This window comes from Festucalex cinctus, chromosome 8 (assembly GCF_051991245.1).
Source record: "Festucalex cinctus isolate MCC-2025b chromosome 8, RoL_Fcin_1.0, whole genome shotgun sequence".
Classification (NCBI taxonomy): Eukaryota; Metazoa; Chordata; class Actinopteri; order Syngnathiformes; family Syngnathidae; genus Festucalex; species Festucalex cinctus.
Window position 1 is genome coordinate 14,565,169 of NC_135418.1, and position 26,691 is coordinate 14,591,859.

The 26,691-nt window shown below is 40.4% G+C and overlaps 1 protein-coding gene and 1 long non-coding RNA gene across 5 annotated transcripts in view; one reads left to right on the plus strand and one right to left on the minus strand.

The window, feature by feature from the left end:
• Window positions 1-26,691, minus strand: part of plxna1b (plexin A1b) — a 205,628-nt gene that overhangs the window by 69,427 nt on the left and 109,510 nt on the right. For all 4 annotated transcript variants that reach the window (XM_077528740.1, XM_077528738.1, XM_077528739.1 and 1 more), the window contains exons 9-10: window positions 22,785-22,899; window positions 4,021-4,221 (exon numbers count right to left, since the gene is read on the minus strand). In XM_077528740.1, coding sequence (XP_077384866.1) covers window positions 4,021-4,221; window positions 22,785-22,899 — 316 coding nt within the window. The remainder of the gene's footprint in view (window positions 1-4,020; window positions 4,222-22,784; window positions 22,900-26,691) is intronic.
• On the plus strand, window positions 15,295-17,299 carry LOC144023381 (uncharacterized). The gene is made up of 2 exons (XR_013284539.1): window positions 15,295-15,448; window positions 16,347-17,299. It is a non-coding gene; the product is annotated as an uncharacterized LOC144023381 (long non-coding RNA).

A 26,691-nucleotide genomic window follows, 5' to 3' on the forward strand; every position in this document is an offset into this window, starting at 1 on the left:
ACACGGTTAATACACAACCTTCTTGCAAGCTTTCGTTTACATCATCGGGACGCTACGCAAAAAAAGAAAAAAAAACAGCTAGGGGAGGTTGGGCGCTGTAACGACGATACATATAATTTTACTATTTTTTTCTTTTTCCTGAAATAGTTTGTCAGTTCCACACGTTTTGCATTGTTCGTGCTGTGTGTCACTTTACCTGTTGGATATTGGCTCCTCCAAGACTTTTCTTCTTCACATCTTTCATCGCAACAAAAGCTATCCTGAGAATGTCTATTTAGTATTGCCATGTTGAATGTCTGATGTTCCAGGATGCAGTTGAGATTGTCCGCAAGGAACCGATCCTCGATTTCTTTTATTTCCAGACAGCACACATTCATTAGCGGATTGTTCATTCCTGCAGCTCCCGCACGAGCACCACTCACACCGCCTGATTCACTCGTTCATTAAAGTTTATTTTGTGCCCGAAAAGACCATCTGGCGCCACAACTTTCACATCCAAGGCAGACTTTCCTTCGGTAGGGTTATTTTGTCGTGTTGGCTCGAAGCGATAAGGTTTAATCCTTCCGGGTTTGACGCTAGATGCACGGCTGCGTTTCATAGTGCTTCGATCGTGTAGCGTTTACACACTAGTGACGTAAACATCCGGGTTATTTAGTCACGTGTAACAAACATGCCGGCGTTCGATTCATTTTAACATCGGTTTAAAAGTTATTAAATGTACATAAAAAAATAATCACGTCACCAAATTAATTATTGAAAAAGTATCAACTTTTTGCTGCTAAAAATGGATCAATAAGTAAAGTGTACCTTTAATAAAGTGGAGACTTTGTCAGGATTAATCAGAAATGCATACACTAAACATTAGGGGTGCTAAAAAAAATCGATTCGGCGATATATCGCGATACTACATCGCGCGATTCTCGAATCGATTCAATAAAAATAAAATCGATTTTATTTTTTTTTTTTTTTTTTTTTTTTTTTTTTTTTAAGAGCTCAGAATTGTTCATTCGGTAGTCTTACCGATTCAACGTCTTATCATCATTGCCTTTTTTTTTTCTTTTTTTTTTGTGTGTGTATGAATCGATTTTTAAACTTCCATTTTTAATGGAAAATATTCAACAAAACGTCTGACTTCGGGTTAGGATTCACACCTTGAGCATGGAAGAATGTTATATGAACGGAACATTAAGCCTTAATATTTTATTTTCATGTTCAAACATGAAACAGATTACAACCTCTATAAGACTCAAATTTCAGATAAATAAATAATACATTTTCATATAAATCTTACACTCTACAAGCTTACTGATTAGTATTTTCTAAATTTGAATGAAAAAAAATCGCAACAATCGACTTATAAATTCGTATCGGGATTAATCGGTATCGAATCGAATCGTGACCTGTGAATCGTGATACGAATCGAATCGTCAGGTACTAGGCAATTCACACCCCTACTAAACATAATGAATCACTTCCTATCTTAAATAAATCTTTTCTATGTTTATGCATGAAATGTGAAAACATTTGTAAGGGACATAGTTATTCCACTAATTGATTGTTAAGAATTCGGATGATTCTGTGGAATTGATTGTTGGTAAATATGAAGCAACTGCGGCAAAATGGAGTGCACAACTTGGCTGCAACCAAAAGTGGCACTGCTAATTCAATCCCAACTACTTGGTGGTCTTAAGGAGAGGCACATGACAACAGCTGAGGACAGACCTCCCCTTCACAACTCCTATGGGCAACAACATTCTGCTCAGTAACATACTGACATTGACAAGTAAGTTCCAGACAGTCTATTTCTTGATCACAAAACCAATTGAGTCAAGCCATACTTCGGCATTAGTTCAACATTCAAGCACATTTATCATTTAACAGAGAAATAAGGCTGGATTCAAATTTTTGAAGATCCCACCCATACTGTACCTTTGGTTAAAGACACTGTACAATAATATTCTTTAAAAACTTATTTTTTTCCTGCCATCATCAATATCTACTCCAACTAGAGCATTCTAAAAAAAAAATTAACCAACAAAGATGTAATACTGTGTTTAATAGGAGAGTGTATCACACAAACCAAACTTGACAATCCTCACTTGTTGAATAATGAGCTCCAACTGGTAATGACAAACTAGCATAGTCCAAAATAATAGAACAAGTACACCAAACCTAACCAGTGGGTCAGAGATCAGTTCAGATCTTTAATGGAAGAATGTTAAAAGCAGGAAGCAACCACAGTCCTTCATGTGCTAATTGTCATCATTTAGGAAACATAATTATGTGTAAAGTATAGCATGCATACACAGCTATCCACTTTTTCCATTTTGTACACAAGACAGGCTCCTCTTCATCAATACTTGGCCACGAAGTCAGGCTGCAGCCACTAATTGCTAACAAGGGAGAAGCGCTGACAACCCAAGGCTAATTACTGTGAGCAGTATGTCTGGATTTGTGGACAGTAAATAGAGAAACTTGGCCAGGTCGAGGTTTTGCCACTGTTGCTGTTTAACACATACCATCAACAGTTAATACAAAACCACATCTTGACGTGGACAACACTGTCAGTCACTAATTACAGTAGGTTTGCCGTCAACATCTACCATTAACCAAACCTCAGATCTGTCAAAATTCCTTTGCATGTTATTATTCCAACATCTCACCTACAATATGTGCACCACAAACTCACGTCTCGTCTTGTGTGTAAGACACTAGAAAGAGGCACAAAGGAAGTCAGACAGGAAGGAAAACATTTGACAGAAGTGGAAGTCAAAAGAAAGATGGGCTCTCGAGGCAGAGCGCGGAAAGACGACTGAAGTATAGAGTCGACGTGTAAACAAGATCAATCCGCTCCAAACTAGCTTCACAGGCGCACTCGTTTTTCGCATTTTCAGCCTCAGTGGAGCGCAACGCTAGCTACCTCTTATCTGTCATGCTAGTTTGAGGCCTCACACACGCAAACACATCACCTGGATTTGGACACAAATATAATCTTGTCTGCTTTAATTGAACAAATTCTGTCAAATTGTTGATTGCGTCTAGAAGCAAATGTGGCTAAATAGAAGGTAGCCCCAGGGAGAGACTCTCCCATCTGAATATTAATTTAAAAAAAAAAATTACAAATCCTGCAACAGCCAGCCGGTCCAGGCTGCAGGCTCACCGGCTGTAACTCTAAACACGATAACCAGTAGAAAGTGGAGGAATGAAATTAACAATTATTTGAACTGTATTTTCCACAGTCTAACAAGGGAATTTAGTCAAATCTCAAATAGATACTTCCAATGTTGAAAACCGGCCCACACAGCAAATCAAAAGAAATATCTTAGAATCATCATCATCATCATCATCACATGACATTTTTGTTTAACAGTGTTGGCTTGTTCTAATAAGATCATTATTGTTATCTTGTGAAAATTTGAAGCCTGAATGGCAACTTGCCATTGTGAAGGCACAATTCCGAGAACACCCACTAAATGTTCTGGGAAGGTGTCCCACTCTCCTGAATGGAGCATTATTAAAGGTCTGTCCATGGCTAAATAATGCTGCATGTCCAAGCCAAATCAATGAGTGTACAGTGTTGTCATTCGATCTCAGTGGCCATTATTCAAACCCTAACTTATTCATTCTGCTCAGTCTGATCAAGATTTAGCTCATAATTGCCATTCAGTGGATAAAAGCAAAACTATTTAGTGACAATAAGATGTATATGTAATTTTTCTTCACAGCAGTCGGAGTTGTGTATTTGTCACAATGCTATGCTTTAAAAAAAGAATTGGATGTCTTTATCAGCGACCTGGGCACAAAGCACATCATTTTTCTCTTGCCTGACTTTCAGATTCTTCAAAATTGAAACAACAAAATCTATGTTGGCTAAGGCATCCATCAAATCTAAACGGTGTTATCTGTAAACAAAAACAAATACAAACTATACATCTCAGTCTCTTGAATTCTTCTGAGACGACTATCTTTGAGCAGCATCCACATTTGTTTATTTTTTATTTTTTGGACCATCTCACTCACCGCTGTCTTTTGGCACTGAATGGATGAGCTGTTGAAGCGCAGGGCAGGGACACTGTGCGTCTCCCCCTGGATGTGGAACACACACTCGTAGTTCCTCTGTCCTGATTGCGGCTGGGGAAGGTTTTTGGCAGCTAAGGTGATCGGCTTGGTCACCCCCACGGGGATGTAGATCTGTGTTGAGGGCAGAATCTGGGGGCAGTCCTGTAGAGGGAGACACCAACATTACTCAACATTTAAAAAAAATAAAAATAAAAAAAAAAGTTGGACTGCGTTGTCACATAACAATTATATCATCAATACATTATTTGCATTGCCTAAACAACTCTCCAACTGGTGTGAGTTGTGAGTTGGGGAAATTAAGCCTGCCTAGTATTGATAATTTAAAAAGTTATAATTATATTTTGATTAGCTAACACTCTTTGCATTTTAAGAAGAAAAAACATTGACAATGACAAACAAGAATGTTTCATAGACTGATGTGAGCATGTTCTGGAATATATTAATTGCAGTGCAGATTCAATAATTTGGCCAGATTAGTGCACATCTTAATACTGAGAAGGCAAGATTGAGAATTTAAGCAAAAAGGCAGGTAGGGTTAGTGACACATCTTATACAACATGACTTAAAACTGTTAACCAAAAATGTCCTGTGCTGTATAGTTTGAGGTCAAAGTATCATGAAACAATATCGCTTGTTTAGTGGCTAACAAGGTAAAAGACACAGCTAACAAAGACAAATACATGGTAATGTAGTGTTTTGTTTTGTTTTTTTAACTTCTATTGACAGCAATTTTCAATTCCCTTGAAAAAGGGTGAATGATTACTGAGATGAGTTTGCTGAGCCAAAATGCAAAATTAGAACTTTTGAGATCAAACACGATCCATGTACAACCACTGTTGATGGTCAAATATTAACAACTCCAGTGAAGTCATGTGTGACGGCACTTTGAACTCTGACATTTTTTGTGCAATTTCAGTGGCATATTTTCCCCCCAAACTTCCAAATTCAATTGGCTCAGAGGCATTCAATCATTGAGGGTCCTCGGCGAGCTGTGTAAGTGTGACATCAGAGTAATCTGGATGCTTTCAAAGTGCCTCAGGGTTATGTCATGGCATCATTGCCAAATCGTTAACTTTTCTAGCCCATAAATTTGCCATTAATCTCCTTACAGGGGAAAAAATATATATTTGGAAACAGCTTCAGTGTTTGGTCTTGGAAAGCCGTTTCAAATGAGGACCACATGGGGAGAGTTTTAATTCATTTAGCAGGCAGGTCTGTATTAAGTGTGATAGCAATTAGCAGAATAATAATTTAAACAAGAGTGGCACAAAATCATCAGTGGCATCTCTTAGCATTCATAACAAATGATAAAGTAGTACTTTATTCACCTGAAAAATTCCATACTGTATAACCAATATAGAAAAGTTTGGAAAACCTTAAAACATGGAGGAGATCCTGTGTGTTTAAAAAAAAAAAAGATTCTATGCTTGCCGCTCCTTCACTTCTTAGCAGACAGCTGGCCCCCTGTCAGTGAATCTTGCTCCCCTTTTACTCTGAGCTGTTGTACTGTACATAAGAGTGCATCCCCGGGGCCACAACACAATACTGCAGTTTGTTCATTAGCATGCTTCGCCCAGGCCTTGTGTGTCAGATTACACACAAACGAATGTGCAACATATAATAAGAGATGCATACTACTGAAGGAAGTGAAACTATGGGTTACGTGATGTACAGTACAGTATGTCTGTCGGGAGTAGTACTTTGATTGAGAGAACAATTTGAAACATGTCAAGTCAGTTGTTTATGCAAGCATAGGAAATGGTGGATGGAAACACAATTGCTCAAAAAAAAAATGCAGCAAGGTGTGCGTATGTGGGAAAATGTGAGATAACAGGAAGCACTGCTCAATTTCAGCTAAACTTCTCCATTATTTTTCTCTCCATGTTGTCCAAGCTTCATCTACATGTATTCAAAGCAATGCTAATTCACAAATGCTTGTAACTTTGGAAAATGCCGAAACATTTCGAAACATAGAGGATAATACTTAGTGGCTGTGGCTTTTCAAGTCTTGCCTTCATCTCATAGGATCCTCTGGAGAAAGCGAGGTGAGTTTATTTTTTTAATGGGACCATACACAGTAACTTCGAGGGCTGTAGCGCCAAAGTATAAACAATGAAAAGGAAGTCAGAGTGACCTATATACGTAGAGACATTCCCACTTTGATATATGTTAACTTTTGCTTTAAGCCAAGTAACCAGATGGTTTTGATTACCCCAGTGCGATTATTTGCTTTGCTAGCCAATGGCAGTGCTGACATTTATTTTATCGAAGTTAAAAATATTGAGACATCTCATCATCAATCTGGTTCATTCTCCACAAATTCTCCTTCAACTTGCCAAAACATTGGGAGCAATATGCATCCAACTTTGTGGGAATAGTTTGGGGAAGACCCTTTTCTGTTCCAGACTAGTCTGGAGTAGAAGAACTTAAGAGCCCTTTGGAATACTCCAACTTATTTGGGTTTTATTTGACTTTTGTCCATACTTTACAAAGTGTATTGTGCATCCATACCACAATTAAAAATGTCCAACCAGTAGTGGTTAGTTAATTGAAAGTGAGTTGTACCAAGTAAAACCATCACCACCCCCTCCTGCGTCATTCAAACATGCCTGCAATAGTTCAACCTAATTTTTTTGCCAGTTTGGATTGAACATTGCCAGGAGCATTCTAAAAACAGAAGCAGCTGTCGTTCTAGGTCAAGTCATTCTAAAACCATCGGTCTACATTTTTTCTAGCTCATATTAAAAAAGTATGTGTGGAAAATTCAATAGAACAAGTGTTCAACGGGCAAATGAGATAATCTACACTTGCAGGTGAGCTGAACACCTTTTAACATGCGCCAAGTGGGGATAATGAGACAGTTGGCTGACACATGAGTGTGTATGCCTGCTTGCTGATATGCAAGTGATGGGATATTAAAAAAAAAAGAAAGAAAGAAAGAAAAAAAGAGGAGATACAGTGGAGGGAGGGTGAAGAGTGCAGGGTTTCAGAATGAAGAGCAAAGCCTGAACGTAATACTATATAAATAAATAAATGTATTAAGCCAAAAGAGTTCTGAAGGCTTTGGCATAGCCTGACAAGATATAAATTAATAAAGCACCAAAAACACTGCGCATATGTAATGAGGCTGGTTGTCTGGTCGTCTTTTTTTTTTTTAATCTTCCTCAAACCCCCTCTTCCCTCCCGAAGTCCATCCATAATTAATTAGCTGCCTCTGTGATGTGGGGACTATAGATCAGGGAGGAGAAAAAAATAACACACTAAATAATGAAGTAAAGCGATATGGGGAGCCCGGGGGAGGGATGAGATGGCACGAATGGTCACAGAGGGGCACACTGGTACAAATACTGTAACCAGGACGGGTGCACATATGTGCATTTGTGTCCATGACAAAGGGGTGTGGCCATGTCACGTGCATTCGATGATCTTCTTTCAACTGTCAAAATGCTCCACCTCACAAGAGAAAGAAAAAAAAAAAAACCTGTGTAACAGAGGTTCTAACAAAGACGGAAAAAAAATCAAAGAAAGAGCCGCTTGCACCCTTGTGACTAAACAGCTCAGCCATGGCTGGTTCCAATTCATTATATATTATTAACATGATATCATTAACCGTGGCATTTGGCACATGCTTTTAACAAAAGTACCAACATGGGCGAGTTAATGTATGCATGCGAGCTCTAAAGAACCCCGGTGGGGATTCAACCTCTAACCCTTGTAATGACTTCTGTAAACATCTCAGAGGACCTAATAAATAACACGGAGTAGTAAAACCTCAATGATCCTGTACTAGTTACTATATCAATAATTTAAAAAAAATCTATACGTTAGATACATTTACAATCATAATAAACTAATGAACTGGTGCCTTGAGATACAGTACGAGCTATCGTTTGGTTGATTGTTTTGCTTTCCATTGTGAGCATAAGCTAAATACAAGTGTTGTATGGTGGCAGGCAAAAAAATCAAATCACTTCACAATAAGCATCAGTTTGGCAAATGGTGAACAACTCATCAAAAAAGAAGCTTCAAGCTGTTCACTGAATAAACTAAAAATCAAACACATTTAAAACAACCAAACGATGTTGCCTTACGAATGGCCCATTAGCTTTATGCTAACACATACTGAAGAACACCATTGACGTGCTAACTGTTATCACAAATAATTACAGTTGCAAATCTTTTATATGCTTCCCTCCTCCAACACACCTGAATCAAATGATCAGGGTCATTATCAGGACCTGCAGAGCTTGCTGACGAGCTTATCCTTTAAATCTGGTGTGTTGGAGGAGAGAAATCTCTAAAACATGCAGGACTGTCTTCGAGGACCGGAGTTTGACACCTGGGTTATTTGAACACAAACTGTGGAGCAACACATGTAGACAGATACTACAACAATACTCACATGTATATTTTCTTTATCCTGTACTGAAAATGACTTGCCACTTCTACTACTGCTAGTAGTAGTAGTAGAAAAAGTATTCTTCTTCTTCATTTGGCTGCATGACTGTATTATATTGCCTCCTAGTGGCCTACAAGGCGTTACGAGCGTGGTCACCGGATGAATTAACCTATCTCAAGGCACCATTGTATTCTGAATGCATTTTCATAAGTCTACACTATATTCTTGTCATAAACATCTATCCAACTATTCCTCATAATTTTATAGCTATTTTCATCATTTTACAACTTTATTTTTTGTTTAAAAGTAAAATACGATTTGGATTTAACGTCTAACTTTCTAAACAACTTTAATCTCGTAATTCAATGACTTGATGTTGTCTTTATAAAATCTTACATGTGCAGTCCGAATACCCCGTCGCAGACATACAGGTACAGTATGTGTAAAATACACAACGATCCATATAGAAACATTGGATTAGATGACATGGACCCTGTCTTATTAAAAAAACGAGCTGTCGTGCCATAGATATACAGGTTGTGTCGGTGTGTGCGCGCGCAAAGAGGTGTGAATGTGGATGTAGTCTCATTAGCAGGCAGAAAGCAGAAAGATGTTCTGTGACCGGCTCAACACTTAATGTGGGGACGGGGTGAGAAAACGAGAGAGCGGGAGAACAACTTAATAAGGCTGCAACATGTAGAACAGTGCAGGAGCGAGCGAAGCGGAGGAAGAAAGGGGACTTTGAACCTTGAAAGGGACTGAGATTGTCCGCCCACGCCCTTCGCTTCCGAGCAGAACCGAGCGGGGAGAGGGAGCGTGCAAGATCAGGAGTGAAACGGAAAACAGACGGAGCAGAGGAATCACAGAGTATAGAAACAGAGTTGGAAATAAGGCAAGATGCAGGGCAGCGTGCGTTATGAATGTTATTTGCCAGAGGATTATCAAAGTCTCACTGAGCACAAGCTGGCCTCAATTCAGTGACGTGTTCATCCTATACGTGCATTCTGATGCATGTTCATACTTTAATGTCACACGTCTAGATTTCATCTTCTGTCATATAATCCTTTATTCTTGACATACAGGCAAACCTGCACAGTTGATCCTCTTCAGCATACATGTAAAGCATGCATTAATGTGTAGATTTTTTTTTCAGTGACATTCTTTGTTTACTCCATATGGATTTTTGCCGTGTGGGTGGGGGCCTGGCACCCTATTATCATGCCAACCCAGATATGTCAGCAGTAATCATGTTGCATGCTTTTCAAAGACAAACTTTGATTTAAGAGGTACAGTGTGACGTCTCTAAGCAATGACTCTTCTCAGCTCCATATTTAATTTCTAAGGGATGAGTCAAAATAATTAGCCAAGCTTGTATGTGGTATGATTGGTATAGGCTGCCATTATATTTAAATAACCCAAATGAACTCACAAATCATGACTAAAAACGAGAGATGTTCAAGACCACATTCGTCAGACCTATACCAGTACGAGTATTCAACTCTTAGGTAGTCACAGATACCAACATCACGTTAGTGAATATTTATTTCACTAAAATGGGTCATATTATACTATACTACAGAAAGACCGATGTTTTTTTCAGGGTCAATGCCGATTATCAATAGTGCTCATCACAGCGAACGTTTTTTGGCACATGATTTTATAGTGTTATTTTGACTGATGTGAGTCTTGTCAACCTCGAATAATTTCCAGGCTGCAGCTATGGACTTTTAAATTACTGTAAATTACTAAAAACAAGAGACCTCTCCATTTCCTCAGATTGAAACAATGCCATCTTCCACTCAGCTGGTTCCATTGAGACACGTGACTGAATTCTGCCTGCTGATTCTCAGAATGAAGACTTTCACAACTTCTTCCTACTTTACTGCCTCTCAATGGACCCGTTATTTTTTTCTTTACAAGACAATATTAATATTAGAAAATTTTAAATTGCGCGTGCTTAAAGCAACGTTGGCAATAATATCGATGACCCTGGGTGTCACTAGTACTCTGGCGTGACGACCGGGGCCTCTCCCCACCGGGCTCGGTGTTCTGCTGTTCCGCCTTCTCCCCTGGTGCTTCCTCCTCTGCTTCCCCCCTCCCGCCGCTGTGCTACTCTCGCGCGGCTGGAGGTGGGGTGGGCACATCTTCCCTCTCTGCGCTGCTGCCCGGTTTCGGGGGGGGGGGGGGAGATCGCGGGGGGCCGGGTTCGCGGGGGGGGTTGGCGGCCATCGGGGGGGGGGGGGGCTAGTTTGGGGGGGGGGGGGGGAGGTATGGGTGGGTGGGGGGTTGGGTGTTGGGGGTCTGGGTGTGTTCGGGGGTTTTGGGGGTCGGGGGTGATGGGGCCTGGGTCGTGGTGGGTGGCGGGTTTGGGTGGGGTGCGGGGGGGTCGTGGGGGGATGGGGGCTGGGGACCGGTGGGGCGCTGTGGGGGCCCGCTGGGCCTCGTTCTGCGGCCTTGGGCTCGGGGGTGTGGGCCGGGGCTGGGGCGGGGGTGTTCCGGGCGTCTGGGTCGGCTCGCCGACCGGTGTCCGCTCGGGTGGCTTGGGGGTGGCCTTGGTGCTGCCGCGGCCTGGGGATTTCGGGGGGGGGGGAGTGCTCGCTTTGCTGGACCGCGGTTGACGGCTTCTTTCTTTGGTGGTGGTCCTTATGCATGCCAGATCCGTCGCACCAGCATCTACTGAAACTCAACAGAAGTAGCCTCTCCCTCCCACAGCCCCTTGAATCAGTTGGTGCTGGTGTCTGTGGTTCTCACTTTGCTTTATCTATCCTTCCCTCCTTCCTCTCTTTAGTTTTTCCTCTGGTCACTTGAGATCCTAATTTATTAGAAGCATGAGGTTTCTGGGGTTGGCATAAGACTCTGGTTTTGTAACCACGTAGGAGGGGTCTTGTTGGTGCTGGACTTCACTTTGATGGATTGGATGTACTGGCTTCTATGGATCTCACTCTGCCTTATCGATCCTTCCCTCCTTCCTCTCTCTAGTTTTTCCTCTGGTCTCTTGAGATCTCGCCAAATTTGCTGGAATTTAGAGGCTTCCGGGGTTGGCGTAAGACTTTGATTTTGTAATCATGGGGAAGGCAGGAAGTGTTTGGTCGGTGCTGGATTTCACTTTGATTTACCTTTCTTTTCTCTTTATTTCTTTTTTTTCCTGACCTTTTCTCGTGGTCTCCTGACCATTTAAACCTCACGACTCTGGCAAGATTCTGAAGTACCTGGTTAAGGCGAAGGGTAATGGGATATTTATAAGGTTTTAGGTGAATGAATGAGTATAAATTTCTACGTATTTGCACGCACGCACGCACGCGCACGCACGCAAACGCACACATGCAAACGCACGCACACATACACACACACACACAAAAAAAAAAAAAAAAAAAGAGCAATGATGACAAGACGTTGAATCGGTAAGACTACCGAATGAACAATTCTGAGCTCTAAAAAAAATAAAATAAAATAAATAAAAAAATAATATCGATGACAATATATCGCCGACCACAATCACACTCATAATTTTTTTATTCTGCTCCATGTGAGATCACTTGTAGTATGTATATAATACTTTATACTACTAGTACTTTATATATGAATCGGAACCCTCCTTTGCATTTCTGATTAAATGAACCTTAAAAATGCCTACACATCCTATTAAAACATAATTTATATATTAATGTAACTACAATATTAATTCCCCGTACAGTCTTGAGTGACAGCTGACGACTTTGTTGATGACTTTTGGAAAACAGATGACACAGACAAGTCAAACAGTCTTGTAAGACTGAATGACGCATTCATTAGTGAGCCGAGTGTCTATTCCCCCCTCTTTTGCAATGCTTCTCCATCTCAGCAGGAAGTCGCTGCTACCTATTATCATATTCTTCCCTCCTTTTGAGTTTGTTTTTCCTGCGGCTCACATTGCGGTATTATTCGCCCGTCTTCCACTAACATCATCCCCCTCGCTCAGTGACTGTGCAGTTATCTCGTCCTCTCACTCTCTGGGTTCGTTGGAGGAAATGCAAAATTCATCTGTGTTCACATTAGGCAGGCTGCAGAGATGAAGATTTAATACAGCCTGAATAATTAAACCGCAGGGACCTGTGACTGACACAGAGACACACTCGCATTAAAACACATTTATGCGTGTCCTGAACCTATGATGTTACGAAATTTTGCTTGCCTGAATATGCGTGCTCATATAATGTCCTCCCATTCCAAACTCACAGTGATCTCGTACAGAATTTAACACGGCAGCCAGCATGTTTGCATTTACTGCATCAGAGGGCCTTGCGTGTTCAAGGATGAAGAAATCGAAGATACGCCCAACATATTCCCAATTCACAATGACAACATAACATCAGGGCCAATCTGTTCATTATGTTCTTAAATCATCGTTCATTGTGCAACATCATGTTAGAAGTGTAGTCAGTAAATGCAATAGGAAACTAGCTCAATAAGTATGTAAAGGGATGCCACAAGTGATGTTGGTTTTTCTGTTATTTTTCCCCACAAAATGCTACAAATGATGGCAAACATGTAAAATGTACAGTAACAAATGCCACATAAGAAAGGGTTGAGTTGCCAATGTTATATGAACATGGCAATTAATTAAATACCAAAAAGTTGCTTTCTTTCAAGCAATGCCTATAAAAGACCACTAGGTGATACTTTCAGCCTGAAGACACCATCTGTCGGTATGGCGGAGGTATGAAATTGTCACTTAAAGATTAACAGTTTACACCCGGACCAAATTCACTTTACATTATTATCTATGGGAAATTGTTTTGAAATGAAAACAAATTGGAGTTTAACTAACATCAGGGCGACAAGGGAGATTCTAGTGTAGTTCACACTGCATGGGCGCATTAAGAAAATTTTTGGAAGATAACTATTATTAATTAATGAATGAATGAATGAATGAATGAATGAATGAATGAATGAATGAATGGATCTTTTTTGTCGCTGCACATGCACAAGTACAGAGCAAAGAATATGACTTAACAGACAAAACTCGCACAAGACGTGAAAAACAGTGACCAAGAGAAGGAGACAACATGGAAAGGCATGTCGGTACTCACTTTTCAGTGCCCCAAGATCTTAGATGAGAAAGAAAAATGCTAGGGTAGATGGAGGGGGGGTGGGTTGGGGGAGACAAGGCTCAAGTCATACTTCTAAAGGGGAGAGCATAGTGTGAGCCTGGAAAAAAAACAAAACAAAAGACCCTCACACATACAAACAAACCAGCAGCCGTTCACAATACAGTATATAATGTCTTGATCCTTCTAGCCCAGTTGTCTCCACAACACAATAGTCTCTCCACAGTGTTTCGCAACAAAGAGAACATACCACTCTGGCAATTTTGTATGCCCAGTGTCAGGTTTTGAATAATTTATGCATACTAAATAATATACAGTGGAAATTTATCAAGCGCTGCAAAGGATAAGCTGTGACAGTGATGCTATAAATAGCCTCCGAGCTGGAGGAGAGCTGAGACACCTGCATGCGTAAGACACATCTGTGTGCAAATGCACATGATGATGACAAGAAGATCTAAATCGCACAACACACAGTGTGCGACACATTACAGGTCTAAAATACAAATAGACTTAATCCCCTGCATAATCCTCTATTAACAAATTCCAATAACATATGCAAGGGTATGCCAAATCCACAGTCACTCAAACTTCCCAGCAGTGGAATGACTGACTACGAGTATCTCAAGTATGGTGTCACTCCATAAGTGGCTTGACAGCTAAAAGTGGTGCACCGCTACCAAACCAAGGGTTAAACACTGGCCAGCTATGCTCCAATGAAGATCCTTCTGGCAAAGAGAGGAAGCGCTTACTTCAAGCCTCCACTTCCCCATGTCTTCTCCCTCCTTCTCTTTCTCGCTCGCTCACTCCCTCTCCCTCTCCGACCACATGCCGCATTTGAAAAATAAATTGCGTCACTGACTGTAATCCACAGCTTGTTACAGTTCCTTGACGTGCCTTCTTGCTATTGTCTTTGTTTTTCCCCCCATGTCATTGTGTTTATATCCATCTGGTTTCAATTATGGCTCATCTTTGGTCAGTCTGAAAATACCCAAGCTGGTTTGCACTGTTTTGGAAAAGTGCAACATGGAGGTATATTATAACTTTCCTCCTCCTTGGTTGTTCATTGATGTATCTGCTCCTTTGTTTAGATGTCTTTAAATATGGCAATTATCTTCTTAATATTTCACTGAGGCGAGAGTGGTGGGAATGAACTACCGTATAACAGAAATTCCCAAACAAGGACATCTGACACTTTGCTATGGAAGCAGTTCCAACTTGCCAAGTGCTAAAACAAGGGAAGAAAGCTGATAAAGAGAAATGAGTGAATTTTAAGAGAAAATCATTGGAATGTTAGTCATGGGGTTGAATGACAGCATCTAAAACCTGAGATGCTTACAGACATCGGGCAAGAAGAATGGAAGGAAATAGTGAATAAGAAAACTAATACGTCATCAGAGAAAGAGGAAATAATGCTCTGGTACCATTCACCCCAACAATCCCACCTTCTCTCAAACCCACATGGACCCTGCAAGCCCTGAGCTGATGGTTGTGCTGTGCCCTGATAAGAACCAGTCACACGTGTGCACGTGTGACTGCACATATGCGTACAAACTAGAGATCGACCGATAATCGGTCGGGCCGATAATCGGGGCCGATATTTGGCATATTGGCACATATCGGCATTTGCCTTTTTTATTAATCTGACGGCCGATATAAGCGATCCATTTAAAACTGTCACTTTGCTTCAAATGCAACCGAGCGCAGCTCTGTATGTTGTGGAGTCTTTACTCCAGCATTGTTCCGCCCATAGCAGCATCTGATTGGTTAGCCGTCCAAGAGCCAGAACCAATCAGTGACAGCCATACATGGTCAGCTACAGTAGCTGGACTCACACACACGCAGCCACGGACGAGAGACAGGACGAGAGGCACATGCTTCGAAGGTAAGTTAAAAGAGAAGAGACTCTATCTAACTTAAGTTTTCACCAAGATAAGCACAGTGAATTGTGTTGTGTATTAAATGCGCTGTATGAATAAAGCTGCATTGCCCTGCATTGCATCCCCGCTAGCCTTCCAGGATAATCTACTTACTTAGCATGTTTAGCTTAGCAACAACCAGAAGCTAATTCTTTAGCCACTCGGGGAGATAATCAGACGCATTTTCACTTACATAAACAATGTTTCTTTCAACATCGATTGATCACTCTGATAGAGGGAGAGTGAAAGAAACGTGTGTTTTGCTGGGAAGCACGTTGACGCGATGGTGAGAGAATAGTGTGCGCATACACGCATCTCTAAGCTTAAAACACGTGAAACTGCAGAAACTGGCAGCGGTCCACCGCAACAATTTCTGTTTAACCAAGTTATTATTACTTTATTAAAACTTAAGTTATTTTACTCTACCTTTTTCTGCGTTGATTGGGACATCCCAAGTGGCAGAAAACTACATGATGAAATGTGTCCTGCAGCTGTCTTTGACAGTTCTCTTGTGAGAGGAGCATGATATTGCTGTTCTATACTTGATCATTAGATTATCAATATTGTCTTATAATAACAATAATCATAATGACACGGTCTACATGAACTGAATGGTTGTTCAGGGATGAATAAATAGTTCTCATATGGCAATTTATTTTATTTTTTTTACTGTAGTAATATATAATAACAATAATAATAATAATAAGTAATGCCACAGCGTAGTTCTGAATAACAGGGTTCCTGCTATCACGTTAAAATATAAAAATGTAACTTTTAGATAATAAAACTACAAACATCCCAAATACTGTGAAAGTAATGTCATGTGGTCCCCATATTTAATTCCCCTCCAACTTCTTATTGCAGATGGAAGGACAAAAAAGGAAAAGTGCAGTATGGGATCATTACACTCAGCCAACACCAGGGAAGGCAGTGTGTAATACATGCACTGAAAGTGTCAGCATGGGAGCAACAACAGGGAAAACCAAGAATACATCAAACTTGTGGACCCATCTAAGGAATCATCACCCTGACTTGTATGATACAGCAATGATAAAACGGAAATCTGATTTACATGAAGCTTTAGTGAAGTCGCTACAATTTATGAGCCTAAGAGAAGCCGTCTCACTGGAGATCATGCTGAACAACTCTGCTTTTTGCACCACAATATGGTCTTACTCAATTGGGACTACTAATTGATTTTGGACTCACATTTCTGTGCAATTTTTATTTAAATGTTTTATTTACTTCAGAAAACTTCAGGGAGCTATTTTATTTATTTTAATTTTAGTTGGTTTTATAAGAGGACTTTGGGAGCATTTTGCACTTTTTGTTTTAATTTTTATAAACAAAGATGTGAAAGAGGTTGAAATGAAACACTAGTTTCGAAAATTTCAGGGTACTATATTAATTAAAAAATTCTGTTACAAGAGATGCTGCTGACATGGAGAACTCCCTGCACTTTCAGTTTACTTTATAAGAGATGCTATGTTACTGACCCTGGCAACTCCCTGCACTTTTTTTTTTTTTTTTTACTTTAAAAAACTTCAGGATGATGTACTTGTGAAAATATTTTCATTGAACCCCTAGAAACGTGTTGCATTTTTTTTGTTTTTCTATTTTAAACAAACATAAGAAAAATACTTAACATTTATATTTACTTTGTAAAGCACTTTATTAGTTAGTTTTTTCATTTAACTTTATAAAACATGCCGATGAGCCTTGATGTCTTTTGTTTCAAACGAAAAAGGAAAAGAGAAATGTACATTTTTGAAAAGCTGCTGTTTAATAAACATATGCTTCTGTGGCATTTAAATGAAGTTAAGTGTTGAGGTTTGCATTATTCAAAAATTTGGTGCCAACATTTTAACTTTTACTGCAAATGAATATCGGCTTCAAATATCGGTTATCTGCCTCCTTGACTACCGATAATCGGAATCGGCATCGGCCCTGAAAAATGCATATCGGTCGATCTCTAGTACAAACACAGTGAAGACCCTCAAGTGGCCTTGGCTTACAATGTGTGTGTGTGTGTGCTTGCCCTGTTCAGAATGTGAGTACCAGCCAGAGTAAACTGAGTGTGCCAGAATGTCACGGTCTGGGGCCTTCACACCTCTGTCGCAAATAGCCCTGTCAGCTCAGCTATAGTGTGTGTATAATATGAGAGAGAGAGAGAGAGAGAGAGAGAGAGAGAGAGAGAGAGAGAGAGAGAGAGAGAGAGGATGTGTTTGTGAGAGAGTTAAAAAGTATTTCTATGGTTCAAGAATGTGTGGGTAGCCTGTGAGCTAAAAGTGTATGTGCTTATTTAAGGGTGTGAAAGATGGAAAGACAGACAGAGAAAATGTGTTCATGTTTTGCTCAGAACGTAGACAATATGGAGCCTCTGCTCATGTAGTGTCAAGGAGCAATGAGTCATACGTTAACATTACAGTGGTGTAATTGGCAACAGATTGGAGCACAATTTCGAGTGTGCGCATGTGTCGACCAGGATCGTTTCAGAACTCATTTAGCCTCTCATGTGTGGCGTCTGCAGCCTATATATTAGTGGGTTAAAGTGAACCGTCTAACCGCGATTAGTGATGAAGGGCAGGTGATGTTCAATTTGCAAAAGAGTAAACAATCTACGTTATGGAGAATCCCAAAATTTTACTGGCTCAAATTATGGTAGGAAGAAAGTCTGTGATCCTTTTTATTTCAAATGGAGGCCAACTCATTTGCAATACTATATTGGGATATAGAGGTCTTTCTTTGAATTAAAATATGTCATTGGTTTTTTTTCTGGGAAATTTCAAGAATCAAAAGTACGACTTTTACTCAAGAGTTGAGTACTCTCACTTGTATCAATATGGGGGAAAAAAACTGGTATCAAACATCACTAATTAAGATTAACTGAACTGAACCGTTCTTATCTTCAGAAAAATGTTTTATTGGGACTATAAATATGGTATAGTATTTAGTGCAGTACAACTGCATCAAATGTTTGCGCAGGTACTCAAATTATTAGAACCAAGTCTGTTGAACATGGGGCAGGGGGGTCACAAAAAAAGAACAGTTGAGATCTCAAGTAGTGTTACTAATACAGTACACAAAGCTGACCTGTGTTGTGTGCACAAAATCTCTGCAGCGGACGAATTACTATGAATCCATAGTATCCCCAGAGTTTCGCCTGGCAGGATACAATTAAGCCTTGCCTTGTTTGCTCGTGCAAGACCGCACTGTGTTTTGCAGCCAAACACACATTGAGGCATGTCTTAACATAGCTGAGCCCAAACAGCTAATACTGTGCCTGGCACTCATCAAGGCTTTTCATTCCAAGGGGAGGGGGAAAGAGACGATGGCAGAAGGTGAAGGAGGAAGAAAAGAAAGTAGTGGAAATGATAACAGAGCAACTTGAAAGAAAGAAAGAAAACAAAGAAAGGAAGCCCCACCCTTCTCTTTTCCCTCATCGCCTTTCGCCGAAGAAAAGTAACGCTTCACTCCTGTAATTTTACACCTGGTTGCTCCCTAATTCCACAATTTGCTTGTTGTGTCAGCAGGGGCATTGCTGATTCATGCATATTTGATTTGAAAATGCAACTCATTATATTCATTTCATCCTCATGCTCCCTTTATCCATTTCTTTCTACCTCCTTTTTGCTGCACTCGCTAAAGAAAAATACTAGTAGGATTGTTTAATTATGCTTCTCTTTCCCATGTTCGTCTTCATTAAGTATTACATTGCAATTCACTCAAACAAAACTTCATGGATAAGATATGTGATGTGCAAGAAAAGACAGACGGGGAGGACTTTTGAATTTATGTTGCCATGGAAACATACTATGAAAGCTAAGAGGAAAATACTGGAGTAGGAAACAAATGGAGTGTTGACAACATGTAATGTTTCATTGTCTGTTGGGCAAATGTGGCCATAATGAGATGCAATGATTACATCTCATTAGAACAGTGGAAAACTAAATTATGGTGTTAAGCAAGGAAGGAATATCTGAGAGCATTTTTGTAGTCACAGAAAATAGTCTGGGTGAAGTATTTGCTATCAAATGAAAAGTATGTGTTTCAGGATTTAAGGGGTTAAGACACACACGGCATGTGTGTAAATGCTTAGTACTGCCAACCAACGGCACACATACCGACAAGCTACTGGTATAATGACAACCGTTCATTCTCCACCTCCACAAAATCTCACGCTCAGTCAAGAGGATGGAAGGTAAAGGAGAGGTAAGAGAGGAAGGAGGGGTGAATGACACTCGCGGTGGAGACTGAGAGAGAAAAAAAAGATGGGTCTTGGAGAAGGGATGGATAAGCCTAGCCTACAGGAAGAAGTGTACCAGTTGGGCCACAGAGAGTGCAACTAATGGATATGGCAGCTCGGAAAAGGATGATGGATTGGATGACTGCGTGTGTGTGTGCGTGCCTGTCACTGTCACAGTGTTTACACTTTAGCACGTGAAAGACACAAAGCATCGTTGTCGTGTGCGTGGGTTTGTGCGTGTGAGATAGACAGATGATGGATTTTCTTGTGGAGAATGTGACCGCTGGTTTTTTGGGCCGATGAGACGATAGGAGAGGAGCCCCCCTCCCCCTCGGTCCCACATGCCATAGTCTGTCATATCCCCTCTTTTTCAGCTGCCTCTTTCACTCTTCCATCTTCTTTTCTGACCATTTGTCTCTTTTATTTTGTCAGTCATTCTCTGTGCTGTTGGCCATTGTCCAATTTTAAACATTATCTTACAAACACAGTGGAAACTTTGAGGTTGAACACACCCAATGATGTATTTTTGTAAAAAGCCAAAACTAATCAAAGATCATAAACACACTTGATAAGTGGTTGTGAAACATTAGCATGTCACACTAACTGAGGGGTACATAATATAGGCGGACGTCAGTTGTCCCTATCACTTTGGTCTCAGTTTTTCTAGTACTGTTTGTCCCAATTATTTTTTCCCGAGACCTCCATATTAGAGAGTTTTCTTGTTTTATACTGTAGTAACTAGTGTTGTTCCGATACCGTTTTTTGGCCCCTGTTACCGATTCCGATACCCAGCTTTGCAGTATCGGCCGATATCATACCGATGCCTAAGGTTTTGTTTTGGGTTTTTTTTAGTTTTTTTTCCTCAACATGAAAAAGCTGTCCTGCCATTGGTTCAGAGCATTCAAGAGTCAATATGCTATCTTAGATCACCATGTAGTGAACATGTCACATATCAGTGAATGTCGTGCACAAGCAAGACACAAGATGCTGCATCCATAATTCTATATTAGTATTGGAATGAATGGAAACGGCATGTTACTTGTGAGTACTCACCGATACCGATACCACTGTTTTAATGCAGTATGAGGGCTCTGCCGATACCAGTATTGGTATCAGAACAACACTAGTAGTAACAACATTTTACATATTTATACACTTAACTGTCATTGTGAATGTTAAAGATGCAGTCTGCGATGTTCAAGCAACTAGCTGTTATATTCAAATCTTGCTAGCAGCTTGAATTGTTGAACATCAATAGTGTCACAGTTTCACTCGACTATAACTGGAGACTTTATGATGGTGACACATGGACCCTCATTTTGTGTGTGTCCCCCCCCCGAGAAACTTGTTTGGAAATCCCCAAAAGTGGTGCTTGACCATAGTGCCAGAACAGTGAGTTCAAAACATGGACTTACATATGAATGGCCTAATAATGCTGCTTACTCACCATCGGGAGAAGTGAAGCCACCGGTGGCCATCTCAAAGTTATTCACATTATTTTCTGACTCAACAGCGAAAATGCCATGTATGACATACGGTTGTCTGGGAAAATGCTAAATGTACATTTAATTGCTAATAATAAGACTTTTAATGTTCTTTTAGAAGGAATACATCCGGCTGGTAATCAAAGAGTTGTCACCATCATGTGGTCAGAACCATGAACAATCAAATGAAAGTAAAGTCCCGCTACGGAACGTAATCCTAACCTATGTGAGTGAGGTTTGTTCATTGAAAGGCTCTATATAGGGATTCAAGCGTAAAACACACACAGAGAACAGAGTTTTCATAAAAAATAAAATAAAGCACAAGTTGTTAGTCACAGTGGCAATGTAAGATGGATGCCCTGTGGCTTCAATTGCAAGGAGCCCATCGATTTCCATTCATACACAAATCAGTGGTTCAACATCAGTATCACTATTCATGTAACAATTTCCACCTTCAACCCCATAGCCTGGAATTCACTAGTACCTCAGTTTGTATGTTTACTTTCACTCCTCCGCTTTCTCCCATGATCACTGCAGGCCTTTCCTGTTTACCCATCCGTTGGCCCGCTGGCCTCTCTCAGCTCAGTGTGCAAGCCAATGCTCTCCTCATGTCTTGCAGATGGGTGCACTAATCCGCTAACGTCAGCTCCATGAGGCATGAAGGCTAGGCCTGTGTGTTGTTTCGGATAAGGTCTCCGGCTCTGTTTGAGCGTGCTAGTGTTTGAGATTCTACGTGGGGTTGGTTTAGAGGGAAGATAAAGGGGGAAGTAATTGGATAAAGGTTGACCAATTAATAAAGGCCAGTGTAACAGGCTGGCCGACATCTTTCATCTTGGCTGAGATAACAGGGAGAGTCAGAGTCCAAACATAAGTCGACAGCATTGTGTATGTGTGGTATCAATCAGATAAGATGAGGGCATGACTGTCCGTCAGTCGGGATTTGCATTCAGAAGTTGATTGAAAATTGAGACGATGTGCATTTGAATTCATTATGTGTGTGCCTTGTAATACCTTCATGAGGCAAAAAAGGGGAAAACAATCAAACAACACTTTGTGTACATTAGTACAATGTGCATAATGCTTGTTGTGTTTTCCATGTAGCATGCCCAAGCAGCTATTATGCACAATTGATATTAGCTTTTATGCTAATGTAACATTTGCTTATGTAAAACCCAAGCAGCATTTTCCTACACATTTATGCATCGTGGGCCTGCTTATGGCTTTATGGGCTACACCTGAATTATTACTGCACTGCACACAAGGCACAGCAGAGTGATGTAAAGAACCCTGAAGCAAAAAACAAGGAGGGTGTGTGCATTCAAAAACAATTTGTGGTTATATTCCTGGAGATTAAATTAGCATGTGGTTAAAGATCACTAAGTGCTCCCCACAGACTCAAATGTACATCATGTGGGAATATGATACATTATTTCTCAGATATAAACCTATTGTAGGATAACTTCTTAATTCATTATGTTAACGGTGTCAAACACGTGTCAAGGGTTGAAGAGAACAACAGATACAAATAGATGTACAGAAGCAGTAGGCAGTACAATTAAGAGCTGAACTTACCTCGGAAATATTAACTCGTCCCTCTTGGAAGGAACAGTCGTTGGCATTCTGGGTGCACATGTGGCGGTACTTGCACCAGTAGCATGGGAATGATCCGTTTACACAGGAGAGGCAGCTGGGAAACACAGGATGGAGAGCTTTTTTAAGACCATGACAAAGCAAAACTAACTAAAATAAAGATTGCTTTGGTACAGAGGAATCGCTCAATTTAAAATTCTTGCGGTTTACAAGAAAATTATGGCTGCAATGGTAAATTAGAAAGTAAGTGATATCACAAGAGATCCACCTCACAAGTCAAACCGTGTTCTGCTTTTTATTGATCTTTTTGTTACTTTTTGCGACACTCCAAATAAAGGACGAGTCACAATGAGGGGTGTTACGGTAAAATAATGTGACTTGAGAAAAATAATTCACAGCATATGACGCAAGTCCAACATGTAACACCAATAATGCCATTTAAATTGAGGTGGCAAACAGGAACCAGAATTGCAATTTATATTCAAATTGCAGGAAGTACAACTGAAATTCCATGAAATATATGATGCAACGGGCGACACGATGAATGAGTGGTTAGCACGTCTGCCTCCCAGTGCTGAGGACGCAAGATCGAGTCCAGGCTCCGGCCTTCCTGGGTGGAGTTTGCATGTTCTCCCCGTGCCTGCGTGAGTCTTCGCCGGGTACTCTGGGATCCTCCCACATTCCAAAGACATGCATGGCTGGTTAATTGGGTGCTCCGAATTGTCCCAAGGTGTGCTTGTGAGCTTCTGACATGAAGAGGAGGCTTAAACAATATATATTATATATATATATATATATATATATATATATATATATATATATATATATATATATATATATATATATATATATATATATATATATATATATATATATATATATCAGATCTTTTGATAAATGTTTTTTTATCACACGCTGCCAAACGTGCACTTTCTCTGACCTGGTCTGAAAAACCTCCTCCGCACACCTTTCACCCAAACCATCTTTCTCCCACCACAGCCCTTATTTATCGCAAAGAGCTCGGTGATTCTCCTCGCAACATGCCCGCTCTGTTGTGTAATTCTGTGCATCCATTCAGACAGGACTTTTTCTTTTTGTGCTTCCATCATTTCATGCCTCCAATCCCTTTCATTTGCCACAGTCCCATTTTTTTAAAAGCTCTCCCCGTGTTCTTTGTCTAAAGCGCTCTTTCATCCGCAGGGCTATAATGCCTCCACCATTTTTAATTCACCTGCTCCGGCAGAGGTGAGGTGGAGATAGACAGCCTGAAAGAACATGATGGGAGAAAGAAGGGAGGGAAACGGAGTGGAGATCAAAAGCAGGTGGATTTCCCTGATAGACGTGGAGACGCCAGGTATCGTGGGAGAGGAAAAACGTGGAGGGGGTATGTAGCCTGCGGGGCTCCGTGTGGGTGTCTCACGGGGGAGTGAGTAAAAGGGAGGAAATATTGGTCTGGAAGTTGGTTGGTAGCTATAAGTGTCTTCACATATGAGGGGGCACTAACAGTGACAGTTTCAAGTGCACAGTTCATCATCACAGCTTCAGGTTATTGGCCATTCTTGGCCTATGAGACATATTACACTTTACTGAAGCTCATTTACATGCAAACCTACAAGTCTAAAGTAACCAACATGAGTCTACAAATAAAACTTTCATTTTATTACAAAGCCCCCTGATGTATTTTGCCATCAATGCACGTTGTCTCAGTATGGCTTATTTTGCATTCATGGAACGTGAGCATATGGTTTATTGTAAATGTTATAAAACACAACATTTAATACAAAAAGGTGCTTGGACATGGACTTCAGACAATAAAAGAATGGCTTGAAATGTCTACTATGCATGCTGCTTTGTATTCAAGCACATCTGCCACATGTACAGTGTGTCTGAACAGTTCTGAGTACGCTCCAGCCAAGCTCTCAAATATATTTTAACCCCTGCAAAATACTAGCCACTGTTTCACTTACCCATATGAAAAATGAGAGTTTTATCTACAGCTCTGTGATGGAGCCCATACACAAATCCATCAAACCCTGACATGGATTCATTTGAATCAATTAGAGCGGCTCGTCTGTTAGGTGCACACTCACTATAAGCGATCGTTTCCAGTGCAAGCCCCTCCTTTTGAGCAGGATCAGAGGCTAGGGCTTAATTCAATCCCACTGCTGCTTTAATTGACCAATTTAGCATTGTGCTGAGAGAAGCTGTCCATTTACAAAGAGGGATGAGCGGCTGAGGAAATAACAGGCCTCTTAATACCACACAAGAGCAAATAGGAATTTATCAATGTTACGAACAAATGGAGGGAACATGAGTAGGCTATGCTAGTTTAGCTTAGCACAAAGCTAGACTAAATCAGAGTTCGTAAGACAGTTTTGTCCAGAAAAACAGAGGTCAATACTACTGCTATCATACGGGCACATTGCAGTATGGGTTTACCAAGTAATATGCCAGCCCTAACTACTGCAGTATCAATACTTAAGGTTAGAATACAGTTAGCAGTGTGGAATTGATCGCTGATTAATTGCATCTTCAAGCAATTGAGGCATATTGAATCTGTGTATAACCATAGGCTACTAACAAAAGCGCTCCAAACATGTTTATCATCGATAAAGTATGGCTGATGGATCTACTGATGGCTGGTAGTCATGGTCCGACTCCAGGCCAATAACAGCTATTTTTACCATTCCAAACTTCAGTCACGTAAAGCTGATCTTAAAATCAATTTCAGCCATGTGGCCTGTTTTTCTATGATGTATTTTTGACACATTATCCAAAGTACTTTATCTGGGGGAAAAAAACAAAAAACAAAAAAACTGTTTGCTGTCTCAACAAGTATGATGTTCAAAACATTCAAAGGGAGAAATTCCCATTTGAGATTTTTGTAAATAAATAATTAATTTTTTTCCCCTCAGTCAATCAAGAACATTTTATCAAATGCCCTACAAAATTAATGACATTTATGTGTGTAAGATAAGTATTCTTTTTCTTTTTCTTTTAGCCCACCATTAGGGTAGGTCTCATTGAAATTCAGCAAATTGCCAACTTATCACAGCAAGTATCAAAAAGCAAGCAGCAGTGTTAGCAATACGAACAACACATGGTATTTCACATCTGTCACAATGTCCAGATAATATTTGACTTTGATCTTTTCTTTAAGTCAAATCAACCTTGTTCGTGTCCCGGTGAAAGAAATAACGAGCAAAATGTCAGCAGGTAGCCGATGCTAACTTTTATGATTGTGCCCTTTGAAATAGGAGATGTGTCATTATAGGTGCCACCCAGGGCCAGAAGGCTCTGTTTGACAACCCCCTACTGCTCACTCTTTGGTCCCTTCAAGTGACCAGGGTCCCCTTCCTTAGGATGTAAAAGGCTGGCTTTTAAGCCTGGGTGTAACTCCGCCTTAAGCCCTAACAAGGCGCATTGCGGAATGGCTGATATTTTTCCATGTATCAGCGGTGGGCTCATTCTTTCAGACCCCCAAGTGTTGCCTTATTTCTACCCCTTCAATGGCCATCAGCTATTATTACTCAGAGGATTTGAGAAGCAGCAGACAGGCTCCTTGCTCATAATGCTAATGCCTATTCAGATGTTAATCTGCTGGCATTGCCTCGAGAGCGCTAGTATTATTTCAGACTTGGAAAAAAAACAAAACAATCTTAATCATTCTTCAACTTGTGGTGCATTTGGAGTGTTGAACACAATCAAGTTACCTAATGAGGTACGTTTCCCAGCACTGCTCTCACCAAAATCAGTTGTTTATTGGCGACTATTTAGAGTGGAGTTGAATAATTTACAGGTTGGTTTACACCTCTGTAACTGGATCCTTTCATCGAGCAAGTGTGTGATGTTTGGTATTCTTTGTGAAATACTATTTATAGAATTATGT